This window comes from Saimiri boliviensis, chromosome X (assembly GCF_048565385.1).
Source record: "Saimiri boliviensis isolate mSaiBol1 chromosome X, mSaiBol1.pri, whole genome shotgun sequence".
NCBI lineage: Eukaryota > Metazoa > Chordata > Mammalia > Primates > Cebidae > Saimiri > Saimiri boliviensis.
In genome coordinates, this window is record NC_133470.1 from 58,668,195 (window position 1) to 58,687,233 (window position 19,039).

Consider the following 19,039-nt stretch of genomic DNA (forward strand, 5'->3'; position numbering starts at 1 on the left):
TTTTTTTTTTCTCTGAACATGTTTTTGATTGGTGCAGCTGTTGAAGATGCTGCAGTTGCAGCAGTGTACATCTGGAACATTTGGCTGACTTGTTGAACTTCCCCCAGGGAGTACTCCAGGAGAAGGATGGGAGGGGTGGAGAGGCCAGAACAGTTGCCTGTAAATAAAGATGCCAATGGTGTCTGGCTATTCTGTGGACCTCCCTTGTAAAAATGCACCTCATTCTGGCCCTCAGTTTCCTATCTACTCGCTGAAGGCATACGTTCTCTAATCAAAACTAATGCAGTGGAAGAAATCTATTCTGACTGTGGATGCTCTCATACAGCATTTTCTGCATTTTACAGGGATGAATAGATATTTGCCGAATTAATTAATATATCAATAAATCCTAGGAGACTGTTTTACCCTTCATGGGACAACATCATTTCAGTTCCACTTGGCATGAGTCAGCTTCTCTGTCACTTAGATTGAGCTTTCAGAATCACTTCAGGAGTGAGGCTGCTTGAGTCCCACCCATTCCCATAGTTTCTAGGCTCCTAGGTCTCCTTTTCTTCGGGCGAGCCATTGGATTGCAAACACAGCAGGCATGGTTTCATTCCAAACCAAGAGCTGTTTTAATTAGTTTAACGTCTGTTAAACGCTTTGAAGATTGGAAGCAACAGATAAGTACTGGATGATGTTATTAACAACTGCAGTTAATTGCAAACATTTCTATTAATGCTAGTTTCTGCCTCCTTTTCTTTGCTCTACTTTCTTTCCAAGGTTCCCAAATTCTTAGCCTCCCCCTCCTTTCCTCCCAGAACTGGCGCTAAAGGGTTAAACTGGGGCGGAGTCCAGGAATGAACGACAGCACCAGTCACCAACTGGGACGAGGCAAGCGGGAAGAGCTGGGTGGGGCGGCCAGGCCGAGGCGAACCCTCACGCCCCCAGGCCCCGCCCCGGGGCTGGAGGCCCGGCTGGAACGACACGGGGCGGGGCGCCGAGGCAGGGCGGCCCCGTGGTTGGACGTCCCGGCAGCCGCTTGAGGGATGGGGCGGTGTCGGTCGGTACCTCCTCCTTCATTCCCTCCGCGGGCCGAGCCTCCCTCTCTCCTGCCCCTCCTCCTCCCTTTCCCACCCCTCGGAGTAGAGCTGCACATGCGGCTGCTCCCTGCTCCGTCCCGCCCAGCCACCGTCGCGCAGGAACGTGTCCCTGCAGCCCCCAGCCGATGGCAGGACAGTAGCCGCCTGTCAGAGGTCGTGAACGGCTGAGGCAGACGCAGCGGCTCCCGGGCCTCAAGAGAGTGGGTGTCTCTGGAGGCCATGGGCTTCCCGGAGGTAGAGCGCAGGGAATCCCTGCCCGCGGCAGCGCCGCGGGAGCGGGGGAGCCAGGGCTGCGGCTGTCGCGGGGCCCACGCCCGGGCGGGCGAAGGGAACAGCTGCCGGCTCTTCCTGGGTTTCTTTGGCCTCTCGCTGGCCCTCCACCTGCTGACGTTGTGCTGCTACCTAGAGTTGCGCTCGGAGTTGCGGCGGGAACGGGGAGCCCAGTCCCGCCTTGGCGGCCCGGGCACCTCTGGCACCCTAAGCAGCCCCGGTAGCCTCGACCCTGACAGCCCCATCACCCGTCACCTTGGGCAGCCGTCACCTCAGCAGCAGCCTCCGTTGGAACCGGGAGAAGCCGCACTCCCCTCTGACTCCCAGGACGGGCACCAGGTGAGTAACCTAGTAGGGGCGGCGGCGGCCCCCTCCCCTCGCGGGTAGGGCGAGGGCCCTCCACCAAAGGGGCCTGGGAGCACTCTGCCACCTCGACCCAATTTAGAGGGCAAGACCAGGGAGAGACCAGGCGAGCAGGGAAGAGGTTGCCCAAGGCAGGTTGTCTTCGGTCCCTGGCCCAGCTAATCCAGACTCCCTGGGGACCCCTTGAGTTGGAAAGTCTAGCGCGCGCCCGCCGCCCCTGACTGCGGGCTGCCTCGGGAAAAGTTGGCTACGCTCCCGTCGAGGAGGTGCCTGTGCTGCCCCCGGCCGATTAACGGCTTGGCTCTTCTGCTCCTGATGAGGTTCTCTGCCCGCGGTGCTTGTTTTTTCGTGTCCAGAGCTGATGCCAGAACCAGCAGGCTCCCCTTTGGAGTTGGAGCTGTAAACAGCTGTAGTAACTGCTCCACGCCTGCCCGTTGAAACAACTTTTAACCGCATTTTCATCGCGGGTCCTTGTGTGCTGACCAGAACGTGGGCTTGTTCACAGTTACCTGCAATTTGAGACTGATTGTCCTCGGCGTTCTGGTGAGGATCAGCGCCCCTGAGGAATTCTGGTAGAAATATGCCGTCTTGCTAGACAACTTCTGAAAAGCAATTTAAAAAAATCTTTGGAAGTAAAACTCACCCTTTGCATGCCGGTTCTGATTCTTAAGCGGGGTAGGTGTGCAGTGGGAAGGGTGGGTGGGAAGTGCTTTTGCTGCTAGCTTGAGAACAAGAATCTGCAAATGGAATAATTAGGACTAGTACCCCAAGAGCAGTTTGGGTTTTTTTGTTTTGTTTATTTTTGCAATCTTTATGGTGTTTGCGCCCTTATTATCAAACTATTAACTTTGGTGTTTGTTTTCTACTCTTTCTAGCTCTCTATTCAAGTGAATTTAGTGCACTTAACGTAAATATTGTCTTGGTTGCCATATGTGAAACTTAGGAGAAGCATCCAAGGATCCTTTTGAGGTGGCTAAAGAATAATAGTAAAATTGTACCTCTTAGGGAAGAGAGCAAGTTGTACAAATAAGTTCCTTGAGGTGAGGGACCCAAGCCTTCTATATTTACTGCCACATCCAGAGTCATTGTCACGACTCTGTAAACATTATTTCTGCTGCTTTGACCTCCCATCTAAAGTAGTACACTTGGTAAAGACATCACATTCAGTATAATAGTGTAATGTTAGGACTGATACTTCAAACAAACAAACAAACAAACAAACAAAAACCAACTACGTGCATTGTAAAGTTGCCCTGAGCCTTAAAATGTCTTGCTAGCACACTTCAATTTATATAACAGCTTATCAAAGAAGAGAATCAGCAGACATGCTTCTCATACTTGAAACTTTAAACACTGTAGCTAAATGATAATTAACTAGGATTTTGACTCCTTTATTTATCTACTGCCACTCCCCCACACCCCAGTGCCCAGTAGAAATATTTAGCAGCTGAACATTAATATTCTGTGAAAAGATGAAAGAATTAAACTTCTTCAGTCAAATGGTGGCCAAGACTTTTTGGCATTCCGAATGGACAGAGCCATGTTTATGGACTGAGGATTAGCAGAACAGCTGTACTCTAGGGCTTCTATGATGGCATAAAACTCTTCCAGGTCTGTAATGGCATTTATCTACCTGCCCTTTGTGTGGCACTAAAATAGTTCTGTCTAGGTTTAAACACAGCTTCCTATCTTCTGTCCTTTATTCTTTCTGTTTTAATATTTTTGAGCAATAGAGGCAATGATACTAGCTCTTTACATTTGTTGACATCAATTGGAATCAGTTTCCTAGAGTTATGAAGGGCTTATACGAGTTCATTTTGTTTGATTCCCTTGGGAAACATAGGCCTTAAAGGTAAAATGACTTGCCCAAGGTCACATAACTAGAGTCAAAACTGGGATGAAAGTTACTCTCTTAATTCTCAGTTCAGTGCCCATTCCCCCAACTACCTCCTGGGACCTTTTTTGAGGGAGCAACATGGAGCTCCATATTACAACTTTTACAAAGTAGACGGCTCAGATCTGCATCATTTTGTTCTACTCTATCTGTATTTTGACCATACTAAATTTAACCATGTATTCCTTATTCTTCCTGAACTTCACTTTCAGATTTGGAGTATACTTTGAAGGAATTTTAGCCCAAATTCAACTTAAGTTTATTTTAAATTATTCAACTTAAGTTTATCTTATCTGGTATATGAGTTTTAGTATACAAAAATACGTTTTTTTAAAAAGTCGATTGGGTATTAAATTAATGCTTCTACAAGCTTGGGTAAAATTTCTAGGGCCCTGGTGCACCCTCTGCTGGCTTTATAGGGACATTTAATTGTATTTGTTGACACTCAGAATTCTACATTGTGCTGACAGATTCTGATGCGGTAAATAAGGAAGTAAACAGCCTTGTGGGATTTGGGCACGTAGGTCATATTTCTATATCTTAGTTTTTCAACACAAACAACTGCTGTTATAGCAAGTCTTGGATGGAGAGGAAGAAAGATAAAAATATACACCCTTCAACAGGCATTACATTCAGGTTTCTTACCAGTTTATCTGCAAGGAGTGAAGGCAACCTGATGAGAATAAGCTGCAGGAAGTTCTCATGAGATCAAGTGGGCAGAACAGTCAGAGACACTTCATGCAGGTAGGCAAAAGTAAGCCTATCCATGTTTATGAGATGATGGGCTCTAGGCTCTCAGTTAGGACTCAAGAAAAGGATCTAGAAATCACTGTAGATGTATGTATATCATCTCTCAATTTAAAAACTTTTAAAGCAGGGCACACAAGGAAGTTAGGGCAAGTAGGATACAGAGCACAGAGATCAGCACAGTTCTCCATGTGAAATGTTAGAAAGTCTCCCCCATGGGGACACACTTGCTAATGATAAAGTGAGAGAGTCATATCAGACCTTCTGTAATTAACCATCTACTTCAGTGGGAGCAACTATAGCTGCAGATTTTTCTGGATAGTTGGTGGAGATTATCTCAAGAGCAAGGAACATCTCATTTGTGCCTAAATTAGGACAATATACAGTAATATGATTGCCAGAGTAAAAAATAAAAATAAAAATCACTGTTGATCATTTGTGGAGATATTGTTCCAGTTGTGATTGTGGTCCTAAAAGGCCAAGAACATGGTGGATATCATCAGGAAGGGTCTCAAAAACAACAAAACAAAACACTTAATTTTTTTCTATGTGCAAGATCAAAAGCAGATTAACTTCTACAATCGGACAGGAAATTCTGGTGGTTGCTTCTCAAGAAAAGCCTAACAGCTGATAAAAGTCCCCAGAAACCCCATTAAATTGATCAAAAGGATGGAGTGATTTTCTAGTTGGTTTTTCAGTCTGGATATAAAGAGTTTGAAGGAGGAATATGATCAAAGTCTACCAAACCATGAGCAAGATGAGTATGGTTAATATATTGGTATAACGTAATAATCCAGTTCAATAAATAGAAAGCCTACTGTGTCAGACACAATTGGATACATTTTAATGTTTGAAAAATTATTTTCAAGGGGAGGAAAATAAAGGTAGTATCTTATTCAACTCATTGTCTCAAGTAATAGTCAAAATTATGGGTAAATCAATATGAATTTTAGAACTGTTAGGGCTATTTGCAGTATGTTCCTAAGTATTTGAAGTGATGTCATAGCTGTCAACCTTAAAGTTCTACAAAACATTGCTTGGCATATCTAGATAGACCATTAGTGTATCCAGAATTGACATTACCTGTGTTAAGGCTCTTGGATTGAGAACATAACTAGGAATCATTCAAGGTGATTCAAGGTGAGCACAATGAATAAATCCAAGGATTTTTTTTATTTTTTATTTTTATTTTTAGAGAGGTAAGATCTGGATAAAATACCTTTACTGTGGATTTAAATGCAGACTTTAGTGTGACATTCAATACTTTTGATCAACTTGCTTCATTATACCCATCCCATTTTCTCTCTCACTAATTCTACTGCAGTCCACCCACCATATCCTGTCTTAGAATCATTCTTTAGTTGTCATTGCTGTTGTTTTTAAATACATTTTATGTCTTTATATTAGAGCACCTCAGAAATCTGACTTCATTTTTGTCTTTTCTCTACAATGCCTGATACAGTGCTAGTTACAGTTACTGTACTCAAATACTTGTCGAGTTGAATATTATTTTGGGACTTTGGAGGTATTTATGTAAAACAGACATTTTCTCTTTATATAACAGGCCTGTTTTCCTCAGGTCTTGCTAAGCCTGTGACCTGTCAGCTATGCTTAGGTGAGTAAATAGTTCCACTGGAAATGTTTCTCTGATTTCTAGAATAATTAGAAAGTGAAATGGAGATGAGCCTTAACCACGTGGTCAGTCTCCCAGTTTCACACCTTCTCTCTAAGATGGTGCAAAAAGCTTCCTGTAATATATTGTTTGATGTTTTGTTTTATTTGCTTTTAGTCTCATGTATTTCATTCTGTCTTAGACCTTGTGAAAAAATAATCTGTAATTTATCTGTAACTACCTTACAGAGAAGATCTCTTTATAGTAGAGAACCTCTGAAGCCATTTAATTCCCAGGAACATTACCAAGAGAAACCACTTTGCCTGTAGAGGACCATTTTATCTGACTCCTCTGTAAATACTCAGCACTTAGCTTTTCATTTTATTTCTTTCATTAAAAATTATTTCTTTTGAAGAATAACTCACATACAGAAAAATATACAAATCATATTTGTACACTTTGATGAATCATTTCAAAGTGAATATACTCATGTCACCAGAACCCAGGTCAAGAAATAGAACATTATTATATGCCACTACTCCTACTTACACCCTATTGTTATCACTGTATCTGCCTCACTCTCTCAAGTTCTAGCATCATAGATTAGTTTTTTACCTTTCTCCACAGTGCCTGACATAGTGCTAGTTGGATTAGTTCATTAGTTTTGTTCATTTTGAATTTTATATAAATGAAATCAAACAGTGTGTATTGTTTTGTATCTGGTGTTTTTTGCTCAATATTGTTTTTGTGACATCCATTCAGGTTGTTGCACATGGCTGCAGTTTTTTATTTGTATTTTTGTTTGTGTGTGAGACAGGGTCTTGTCCTGTCACCCGGGCTGGAGTGCAATGGCATGATCACAGCTCACTGCAGCCATGACCTCCCAGGCTCAAGCAATCTTCCAACCTCAGCCTTCTGAGTAGCTAGGTCCTGGGCACATGCCACCATGCCCGGCTCATTTTTAATATTTTGTGGAGACAGGATCTCTTTATGTTGCCCAGGCTGGTCTTGAATTCCTGGCCTCAAGAAAACTTCCCACTTCAGTGTACCAAAGTGCTGGGATTACAGGTGTGAACCACCATGCCCAGCCATTTATTTGTATTTTTGTACACGATTTCATTGCTTAAATATACCACTGTTTAATCATTCTATTTTTAATGAATTTGTGGATTGTTTCCAGTCTGGGGCTATTACAGATGCTGATGTTATGAATATTATGTCTATGTCTTTTGGTTACATATGCATGAATTTCTATTGTGTGTATACCTAGGATTGAAGTTGCTGGGTCATGGGGGATGCATACTTTTCACATTATTGATAATGACAGTTTTCCTTAGTCATTGTATCAATTTACATTCTCACCAGGAACGTATGAGAATTTCAGTTGTTTCCTATTCTTACTAATACTTGGTATTGCCAGTCTTTTTAACCATAGACATTCTGGTAGGTGCGTGTGTAGTAATATCTGGTGATATTAATTGGCATTTCTCAGAAGACTGATGAGGTTCTGTTCCTTTTCATGTTTATTATGTATTTGCATATCTTCTGTGAAGTGCCTAGACAAGTTGTTTGTCCATTTTTCTATCAATCTGTCTGTCCTTATAGATTTGTAGAAATTCTTTATATACTCTGAATATGAAATATTTTTGTATTTTTTGTGTTGTAAGCCATTCCCAAATCTGTGATTTACCTTTCTTTGTGGTATCCTTTAATGAACAGAAGGTTTTAATTTCAATGTGTTTAATTTTTCAGTATTTTCCTTTGTGGGTAGTATTTTCTGTGTCCCATTTAAGAAATATTTTCTTACCTTGAAATGGTAGAGATTCTCCCACATTATCTTCTAGAAGCTTTATGTTTTTGATATTTACATTTAGGTCTATCCTCCACTTTGAATCAATTTTTTTATGTATACTAAGATTACTAAGGTACAGAAACTAAGCTTCATTTTTTTGTTTTTCTGAGACAGAGTTTCACTCTTGTTGCCCAGGTTGGAGTGCAATGCCACAATTTCAATTCACTGCAACCTCTGCCTCCTTAATTCAGGTGATTCTCCTGCCTCAGCCTCTTGAGTAGCTGGGATTACAGGTGCACACCACCATGCCTGGCTAATATTTTGTATTTTTAGTAGAGATGGGGTTTCACCATGTTAGGCTGGTCTCAAATACTTGACCTCAGGTGATCCACCTGCCTTGGCCTTCCAAAATGCTGGGATTACAGGCATGAGCCACCATTCCCTGCCCTAAGCTTCATTTTTTTTTTTTTTTTTTTTTTTGAGATGGAGTTTCGCTCTTGTTACCCAGGCTGGAGTGCAATGGCACAATCTCGGCTCACCGCAACCTCCGCCTCCTGGGTTCAGGCAATTCTCCTGCCTCAGCCTCCTGAGTAGCTGGGATTACAGGCACGAGCGATCATGCCCAGCTAATTTTTTTTTTTTTTTTTTTTTTTTTTTTTTTTTTTTTTTTTTTTTTTAGTAGAGACGGGGTTTCACCATGTTGACCAGGATGGTCTCGATCTCTCGACCTCGTGATCCACCCGCCTCGGCCTCCCAAAGTGCTGGGATTACAGGCTTGAGCCACCGCGCCCGGCCACTTCATTTTTTAAAAAAAATTATTATTATTATTTTTAATATATGTTTTATTGCACTTTAGGTTCTGGGGTACATGTGCAGAACATGCAGGATTGTTGCATAGGTACATACATGGCAACGTGGTTTGCTGCCTCTATCCCCCCATCACCTATATCTGGCATTTCTCCCCATGTTATCCCTGTCCAACCTCCCTATATCCCCCCACTGTTCCTTCCCTATTCCCCACCAACAGACCCCAGTGTGTGATACTTCCCTCCCTGTGTCCATGTGTTCTCATTGTTCAACACCTGCCTATGAGTGAAAACATGTGGTGTTTGGTTTTTCTGGTCTTGTGTCAGTTTGCTGAGAATGATGGTTTTCAGATTCATCCATGTCCCTACAAAGGACAGGAACTCATTGTTTTTGATGGCTGCATAGTGTTCCATGGTGTATATGTGCCACATTTTCTTTGTCCAGTCTATCATCGATGGACATTTGGGTTGGTTCCAGGTCTTTGCTATTGTAAACAGTGCCGCAATGAACATACATGTGCATATGTCCTTATAGTAGAACGATTTATAATCCTTTGGGTATGTGCCCACTAATGGGATTGCTGGGTCAAATAGAATTTCTATTTCTAGGTCCTTGAGGAATTGCGCATTGTCTTCCACAATGATGGAACTAGTTTATACTCCTATCAACAGTGTAAAAGTGTTCCTATTTTCCACATCCTCTCCAGCATCTATTGTCTCTAGTTTTTTTAATGGTCGCCATTCTAACTGACGTGAGATGGTATCTCAACGTGGTTTTGATTTGCATTTCTCTTAAGCTTCATTAAAAAAAAAATTGATATCCAGTTGATCCAGTGCCATTAATTATAAGGACCATCTTTCCCCCAGTTCTCTACAGTGTCACCTTTGTCATAAATCATGTGCCTGTATATGTACAAGATTGTTTCTTAACTGTTTATTCTATTCTGTTGGTCTCTTTGCCATTGCATCACTACCACAGTCTTAATCATTGGACTTTATTATTATCTGCTAAAGCAAGTCTTTCTACCTTGTTCCTCTTATTTAAAAGTATCTTGGATATTCTTAGCCCTTTGCATTTAGAAACGGCTTGTCATGTTCCACAGGAAAGAAAAAATATAAAAGTGCTGGGATTTTTATTGGGATTGCATTGAATCTAAAAACAATTTAGAGGGAACTCATCATTTTGCAGTATTCAGTTTTCTAATCCATGAACATGCCCAGCAGATTTGGTGTTTGGTGAGTGCCCTTTTACTGATCCATAGAATGACACACTCTTGCTGTATCCTCACATGGTGGAAGGGATGAATGCCCTTCCTTGGACCTATTTTATAGGACACTAATCTCATTTACAAAGGCTCTGCCCTCATTATTTAATTGTCCCCTAAATGCCTCATCTTCAAATACTATCTCACTGGTGATTAAATTTCTACATATAAATTTTGGGGGGAACACAAACATTCAGACCACAGCAGACCTGTTTTTTTCTCAGCATCATTTATGTCTGTTATACACTTTTCTCTATATTCTATCGTTTTTTTTCTCTCTGTACTTTATTCTGGGTATTTTATTTTCTTTTTCTTTTTTTGAGATAGATGCATCTATAACTTTATTTTAAAAAGATCTCCACAAGAATAATGCAAGGTAGATACTGCTGTCTCTATTTTTACATGTGGAGAAACAGACCCAGAAGGGTTAAATAACTGTCTGCAATCATATAGCTATTTATGGAACTATGTTTTAAATAGGAATTTTATAAACCATGTATATAACTTGTATCAATTGAATCATTTAAAATGTGCAGGAGAAGTTTCTATTTAAAGAGGTCCCATAAAAGGTAGATTAATTCAATAAGTGGTAATGGGATTTACTGACTTACCATTTTGGGGGTTCAAAAAAAGACAGTAAAACTAGATCCTTATCTCACCTCTTATTCCAAAATAAATTCCAGATGGAATAAAGAGTCATATGTAAAATATGAAATCACAGACATTCTAGAAGAACACATGGATGCATTATTTTTATAATATTCCATTCTGGATATTTTCCTGTGACTTATCTTCCAGTTCATTAATTCTGTCTTCAGCTTTGTCTAATCTCCCTTTAAACTCACTCATTGAGTTCTTAATATTATTTGTCATGTTTTTTATTTTTAGAATTTTCATTTGGTTCTCTTTATAAAATAGTGTTTGATTCTCTGCCAAAATTCACAATTATCTTTTAACATACTGACCATAATTATGTGAAAATTTTCATTTGATTACTCATTATTTCAAACCTTGAGGATATGTTTCTATTGTCTATTGTTTGTCTTAATTTTCTATTACTTTGCCTTTTTCCTGGTTAGTTTTGATTGAGATGTAGACATTATATGTTAAAAATTATAGTAGAGCTGGTTTAAGGTCTCAGTTGTTTTTATCTTTATGTAAAAAGGATTTATACTCACTTCTGGCATGTGGTTAGAGAAACTAGCAATCCCACATCACCTTAATTCAATATGAGACTGAGATAATTTAAAGCTGCCCTTCAATCCAATTGAAGGTTGACTTACCCTTCCTTTTAGTAATTATGCCTTCTAATTTGAAACCCAAAGCTTGTTCCCCTCCCCCACTGGAGTTCTCCCTCTTTGAAGGGTCCTCAATTCCAATTTTTGTTCTTGTAGCTTTATGAGTATGTCAAAAGCTCCTCTGTCTCTGTCTCTCTCTCTCTCTCTCTCTCTCTCTCTCTCTTTCTCCCAGTTGACTCGACTCTATCAGTCAATGACCTTAAGAGCCTCTCTCAGTTTTCTTTTTATCCTGCATTTTGGCTTTATAATACTGCATTACTTTGTTACATCTCACATATCTTCAAACATATGTCATTTATGTCTTGCCCCAATTTTCTTGTGTTTTTTTAAGCAAGAAATTTGGCCCAAATTACTTCTGCTTCCATTACTAGAAGCAGAATCAACTTATCATTTCTTCAACAAATGTTTATTGATCATCTCCTGTGTATCATGCACTGTACAAAACAATGGATATGCAGCTATTGAACGGATTAGAGGGGATTCCTGCCATTGTGGAGCATACAAATGAAATACAATTTCATAAAGCAGTGGTAGGGTTAATCATAGGATGATCTAGAGCACTGAGGAGGAGTACCTGACCAAGACTTTTGTAATCAAGGAACATGTTCTTGACAAAGCATCTTCTGAGCTTAAACCTAAAAAGTAAATGAGAATTATCTAGGATAAGACTGTTTTAGGCATTAGGAACAGCAAGTGCAAAGGCCTAGAGGTGAAAGAGAATGTGGTACATTCAGGTATAAGAAAACCTAGTTTGTATGAAGCTACTGTTAACATGACAGTGTGGTGCTGGCATAAGGACAGGCATGTAGATAAATGGAACAGAATTGAGAGTTCAAAAATAAACTATTACATTTATAATCAGTTGATTTTTGACAAGAGTACCAAGATGATTAATTTGGGGGGAAAACATACCCTGTTACATAAATGGTGTTGGGAAAATTGGATACCCACATGCAAAAAAGATGAACTTACATACTCGCTAGACACCATAACCCAAAAATTAACTCAAAATGGATCATAGGCTTAAATGTAAGTACCAAAACAATAAAGCTTTTAAAAGAAAATATAGAAAATCTTCAAGATCTTGGAGAGCAATGATTTCTTAGATATGACACCAAGCACATAGTCCAAAAAAGAACCATTTTGCAGAGAAACTTTTGTTTTCCAGAAAAAAAAAACAAAACCTTAAAAAATAAAAAGAAATGCAACAGGCTAGGAGAAAATCTTTGGAAAACACATCTGATAAAGAACTTATTTTCAAAGAAATTTACAAAGGACTCTTGGAATATAATAATAAGACAAACCAAACAAAAAACTGGACAAGAGAAATGAACAGATATTTTACCACAAATAAAGATGTACAAATGGTTAAATAAATACATGTAAACATGTTCAACATCATTATCCATTACAGAAATTTAAATTAAAACCATGGTGAGATAACATTTCACACCCACTAGACTGGCTATAATGAAAAAGATAATAAGAAGTGGAGATGTAGAGAAATAGGAACTCTGATACATTGCTGGTGGAAATGTAAAATGATTCAGCTGTTTTGTAAAACAGTTTTGTTAGTTCCTCAATAAGTTAACATAGAGTTACAATATGACCCAGCAATTCCACTCCGAGGCATATGCCTAAATTAATTGCAAACATATGTTCACACAAAAGTCTCTACGTTGAATGTTCATAGCAGCATTATTCATAATAGCCAAAAAGTAAAACAACTTAAATGTCTGATGTGGTATAATGTGATATTATATTCTATACAATGCAATATTTTCCAGCCATTAAAAGAATGAATTATGAATAATACTACAACATGGTTGAGCCTCAAATATATTATGCTAAGTGAAGGATGTTAGTCACACACACACACAAAAACACATCATATGATTCCATTTATATGAAATGTCCAGAACAGGCAAATATATAGAGACAAAAATTAGATTAGTGGATGCCTGGGACAGGTGGTAGGAATGAGGAGTAACTGAATATGGGCATAAGAGCACTTACTGGGGATAAAAATATTCTAAAACTGATTTACCACTGGCAGGGTTATAGCAGTGGAACTAGAAATAAAGGAAATGATGCAAGAGATATCATGAAGTTACACAATTCTGTAAAGTTACTAGAAATTATTGAATTGTACACTTAAAATGAATTCTACAGTATGTGAATTATATCTATATAAAGTATTTTTTTTCCTTTTTTTATTTATTGCATTTTAGGTTTTGGGGTACATGTGAAGAACATGCAAGATTGTTGCATAGGTACACACGTGGCAGTGTGATTTGCTGCCTTTCTCCCCTTCACCTGTAATCTGGCATTTCTCCCCAAGCTATCTTTCCCCAACTCCCCACCCCCTGCTGTCCCTCCCCTATGTCCCCCCAACAGACCCCAGTGTGTAGTGCTCCCCTCCCTGTGTCCATGTGTTCTCATTGTTCAACACCTGCCTATGAGTGAGAACATGTGGTGTTTGCTTTTTCTGTTCTCGTGTCAGTTTGCTGAGAATTATGGTTTCCAGATTCATGCATGTCCCTCCAAAGACACAAACTCATCGTTTTTGATGGCTGCATAATATTCCATGGTATATATGTGTCACATTTTCCCTGTCCAGTCTATCATCAGTGGACATTTGGGTTAGTTCCAAGTCTTTGCCATTGTAAATAGTGCCACAATGAACATTCGTGTGCATGTGCCCTTATAATAGAAAGATTGATAATCCTTTGGATATATACCCAGTAATGGGATTGCTGGGTCAAATGGAATTTCTATTTCTAGGTCCTTGAGGAATCGCCACGCTGTCTTCCACAATGATGGAACTAATTTACACTCCCACCAACAGTGTAAAAGTGTTCCTATTTTTCCACATCCTCTCCAGCATCTGTTGTCTCCAGATTTTTTTAATGATCACCATTCTAACTGGCGTGAGATGGTATCTCAAGGTGGTTTTGATTTGCATTTCTCTAATGACCAGTGATGATGAGCATTTTTTCATATGTTTGTTGGCCTCATGTATGTCTTCTTTTGTAAACTGTTGGTTCATATCCTTTGCCCACTTTTGAATGGGCTTGTTTGTTTTTTTCTTGTAAATCTGTTTTAGCTCTTTATAAATTCTGGATATCAGCCCTTTGTCAGATGGGTAAACTGCAAAAATTTTTTCCCATTCTGTTGGTTGCCGATTCACTCTAATGACTGTTTCTTTTGCCGTGCAGAAGCTGCGGAGTTTGATTAGGTCCCATTTGTCTATTTTGGCTTTTGTTGCCAATGCTTTTGGTGTTTTGGTCATGAAGTCCTTGCCTACGCCTATGTCCTGAATGGTTTTGCCCAGATTTTCTTCTAGGGTTTTTATGGTGTTAGGTCTTATGTTTAAGTCCTTAATCCCTCTGGAGTTAATTTTAGTGTAAGGTGTCAAGAAGGGGTCCAGTTTCTGCTTTCTGCACATGGCTAGTCAGTTTTCCCAACACCATTTATTAAACAGGGAATCCTTTCCCCATCGCTTGTCTTTGTCAGGTTTGTCAAAGATCAGACGGTTGTAGATATGTTGTGTCGCCTGTGAGGCCTCTGTTCTGTTCCATTGGTCTATATCTCTGTTTTGGTACCAGTACCAGGGTGTTTTTATTACTGTAGCCTTGTAGTATAGTTTGAAGTCCGGTAGTGTGATGCCTCCCGCTTTCCTCTTTTTGCTTAGAATTAACTTGGCTATGAGGGCTCTCTTTTGGTTCCATATGAAGTTTAAGGTGTTTTTTTTCCGGTTCTGTGAAGAAGGTCTTTGGTAGCTTGATGGGGATAGTGTTGAATCTGTAAATTACTTTGGGAAGTATGGCCATTTTCACGATATTGATTGTTCCTAACCATGAACATGGAATGTTTTTCCATCTGTTTGTGTCCTCTCTTATTTCGTTGAGCAGTGGTTTGTACTTCTCCTTGAAGAGGTCCTTTACATTCCTTGTTAGTTGTATTTCTAGGTATTTTATTCTCTTTGTAGCAATTGTGAATGGCAGTTCATTCTTGATTTGGCTTTCTTTAAGTCTGTTATTGGTGTATAGGAATACTTGTGATTTTTGCACATTGATTTTGTATCTTGAGTCTTTGCTGAAGTTGCTTATCAGTTTCAGGAGATTTTGGGCTGAGACGATGGGGTCTTCTAGATATATAATCATGTCATCTGCTAATATAGACAATTTGACTTCCTCCTTTCCTATTTGAATACCCTTTATTTCTTTTTCTTGCCTGATTGCTCTGGCCAGAACTTCCAGTACTATATTGAATAGGAGTGGTGAGAGAGGGCATCCTTGTCTAGTGCCAGATTTCAAAGGTAATGCTTCCAGTTTTTGCCCATTAAGTATGACATTGGCTTTTGGTTTGTGATAAATAGCTTTTACTATTTTGAGATACGTTCCATCAATACCTAGTTTAATGAGGGTTTTTAGCATAAAGGGCTGTTGAATTTTCTCAAAGGCTTTCTCTGCATCAATTGAGATAATCATGTGGTTTTTGTCTTTGGTTCTGTTTATGTGGTGAATTACGTTTATAGACTTGGGTATGTTGAACCAGCCCTGCATCCCTGGGATGAATCCTACTTCATCATGGTGGATAAACTTTTTGATGTGCTATTTCAATCGGCTTGCCAGTATTTTATTGAAGATTTTTGCATCTATGTTCATCATGGATATTGGCGTGAAATTTTCTTTTTTTGTTGAGTCTCTGCGGGTTTTGGTATCAAGATGATGTTGGGCTCATAAAATGATTTGGGAAGGTTTCCCTCTTTTTGGATTATTTGGAATAGTTTCAGAAGGAATGGTATCAGCTCCTCTTTGTATGTCTGGTAGAATATGGCCGTGAACCCACGTGGACCTGGGCTTTTTTTGGATGGTAGGCTCTTAATTGCTGCCTCAACTTCAGAGCTTGTTATTGGTCTATTCATGGTTTCGACTTCTTCCTGGTTTAGGCTTGGGAGGAGGCAAGTGTCCAGGAATTTATCAATTTCTTCCATGTTTACTAGTTTATGTGCATAGAGTTGTTTGTAATAATCTCTGATGATGCTTTGAATTTCTGTGGAATCTGTGGTGATATCCCCTTTATCATTTTTTACTGCATCGATTTGGTTATTCTCTTTTCTTTTTTATTAATCTGGTTAGTGGTCTGCCTATTTTGTTGATCTTTTCGAAAAACCAGATCCTGGATTTATTGATTTTTTGAAGGGTCTTTTTGTGTCTCTATCTCCTTCAGTTCTTCTCTGATCTTAGCTATTTCTTGTCTTCTGCTAGGTTTTGAGTTTTTTTGATTTTGCTCCTCTGGCGCTTTCAATTTTGATGATAGGGTGTCAATTTGAGATCTCTCCTTGCTTCACATGTGGGCACTTAATTGCTATATATTTTCCTCTATGGACTGCTTTAAATGTGTTCCAGAGATTCTGGTATGTTGTGTCTTCGTTCTCATTGGTTTCGAAGAACATCTTTATTTCTGCCTTCATTTCATTGTTTATCCAGTCAACATTCAAGAGCAAGTTGTTCAGGTTCCATGAAGCTGTGCGGTTCTGAGTTAGTTTTTGAATTCTGAGTTCTAACTTGATTGCAGTGTGGTCTGAGAGACTGTTTGTTATGATTTCCGTTCTTTTGTATTTGCTGAGGAGTGATTTGCTTCCAATTATGTGGTCAATTTTAGAGTAGGTGTGATGTGGTGCCGAGAAGAATGTATATTCTGTGGATTTGGGGTGGAGAGTTCTGTAAATGTCTATTAGGTTTGCTTGTTCCAGGTCTGAGTTCAAATCCTGGATATCCTTGTTAATTTTCTGTCTGGTTGATCTGTCTAATATTGACAATGGGGTGTTAAAGTCTCCCACTGTTATCATGTGGGAGTCTAAGTCTCTTTTTAAGTCATTAAGAACTTGCCTTATGTATCTGGGTGCTCCTGTATTGGGTGTGTATATATTGAGGATCGTTAGCTCTTCTTGCTGCATTGATCCTTTTACCATTATGTAATGTCCTCTTTGTCTCTTTTGATCTTTGTTGCTTTAAAGTCTATTTTATCAGAGATGAGAATTGCAACTCCTGCTTTTTTTTTGCTCTCCATTTGCTTGGTAAATCTTCCTCCATCCCTTTATTTTGAGCCTTTTTGTATCCTTGCATGTGAGATGGGTTTCCTGGATACAGCACACCGATGGTTTTTGGCTTTTTATCCAAGTTGCCAGTCTGTGTCTTTTGATTGGGGCATTTAGTCCATTTACATTTATGGTTAATATTGTTATGTGTGAATTTGATACTGTCATTTTGATGCTAGCTGGCTGTTTTGCCTGTTAGTTGATGCAGATTCTTGATTGTGTTGATGCTCTTTACCTGGTATGTTTTTTGAGTGGCGGGTACTGGTTGTTCCTTTCTATGTTTAGTGCCTCTTTCAGGAGCTCTTGTATAGCAGACCTGGTGGTGATGAAATCTCTGAATACTTGCTTGTTCACAAAGGATTTTATTTTTCCTTTACTTATGAAGCTTAGTTTGGCTGGATATGAAATTCTGGGTTGAAAGTTCTTTTCTTTAAGGATGTTGAATATTGGCCCCCACTCTGGCTTGTAGGGATTCTGCAGAGAGATCTGCTGTGAATCTGATGGGCTTTCCTTTGTGGGTAACCTGATCTTTCTCTCTGGCTGCCCTTGGCATTTTCTCCTTCATTTCAACCCTGGTGAATCTGACGATTATGTGCCTTGGGGTTGCTCTTCATGAGGAATATCTTTGTGGTGTTCTCTGTATTTCCTGGACTTCAATATTGGCCTGCCTTGCGAGGTTGGGTAAGTTTTCCTGGATAATATCCTGAAGAATATTTTCCAGCTTGGATTCATTCTCTTTGTCACATTCAGGTACACCTATCAAACATAGATTAGATCTTTTCACATAGTCCCACATTTCTTGGAGACTTGTTCATTCCTTTTTACTCTTTTTTCTCTAATCTTGCTTTCTCATTTGATTTCTTTGAGTTGATTGTCGACCTCCAATATCCTTTCTTTTGCTTGGTAATTTGGCTGTTGAAACTTGTGCATGCTTCGCAAAGTTCTCGTGTTGTGTTTTTCAGCTCCATTGATTCACTTATATTCCTCTCTAAGTTGTCTATTCTCGTTAGCATTTTGTCAAATCTTTTTTCAAGGTTCTAGTTTGTTTGCATTGGGTTAGAACATGTTGTTTTTGCTCACAGAAGTTTCTTATTACCCACCTTCTGAAGCTTGATTCTGTCAATTCATCATACTCATTCTCCATCCAACTTTGTTCCCTTGCTGGTGAGGAGTTGCGATCCCTTGTAGGAGGAGAGGTCTTCTGGTTTCAGGTGTTTTCATCCTTTTTGCACTGGTTTCTTCCCATGTTTGTGGATTTATCCACCTGTCATGTTTGTAGTTGCTGACTTTCAGATTGGGTCTCTGAGTGGATGTCCAGTTTGTTGATGATGAATTTATTTCCTTCTCTTTCTTAGTTTTTCTTCTAACAGTCTGGCCTCTCTGCTGTAGGACTGCTGAGGTCCACTCTAGGCCCTGCTTGCCTTGGGATTACCTGCTGCAGCTGCAGAACTGTAAGGGTTGCTACCAGTTTCTTCTGCTGCTATCTTTGTTCCAGAAGCATACCTGCCAAATGTCAGTATGATCTCTATGAGGTGACTCTTTGTTTATACAGGGGTCAGGGAGCTGCTTGAGGAGACAGTCTGTCCTTTATAGGAGCTCAAGTGCTGAGCTGTGAGCTCCATTGTTCATTCAGTGCTGCTGCATAGGTATATTTAGGTCTGCTGCAGCAGTACTCATAAACCCCCATTTTTTTCCAGATGCTCTGTCCCAGGGAGTTACGGCTTTATTTATAAGTTTCCGTTGTGCTGCTGCCTTTTTTTTTCAGGGCTGCCCTGCCCAGCAAGGAGGCAGCCTGGTCACTGTC

At 39.8% G+C, this 19,039-nt stretch overlaps 1 protein-coding gene across 4 annotated transcripts in view; it reads left to right on the forward strand.

Annotated features, from left to right (window-relative positions):
* Window positions 1-1,096: 1,096 nt before the first annotated feature.
* EDA (ectodysplasin A) overlaps window positions 1,097-19,039 on the forward strand; it is a 426,506-nt gene continuing 408,563 nt past the window's right edge. For all 4 annotated transcript variants that reach the window (XM_010330891.3, XM_010330892.3, XM_010330893.3 and 1 more), the window contains exon 1: window positions 1,097-1,691. In XM_010330891.3, the coding sequence (XP_010329193.3) occupies window positions 1,302-1,691 (390 nt within the window). In that variant the 5' untranslated portion in view covers window positions 1,097-1,301. The remainder of the gene's footprint in view (window positions 1,692-19,039) is intronic.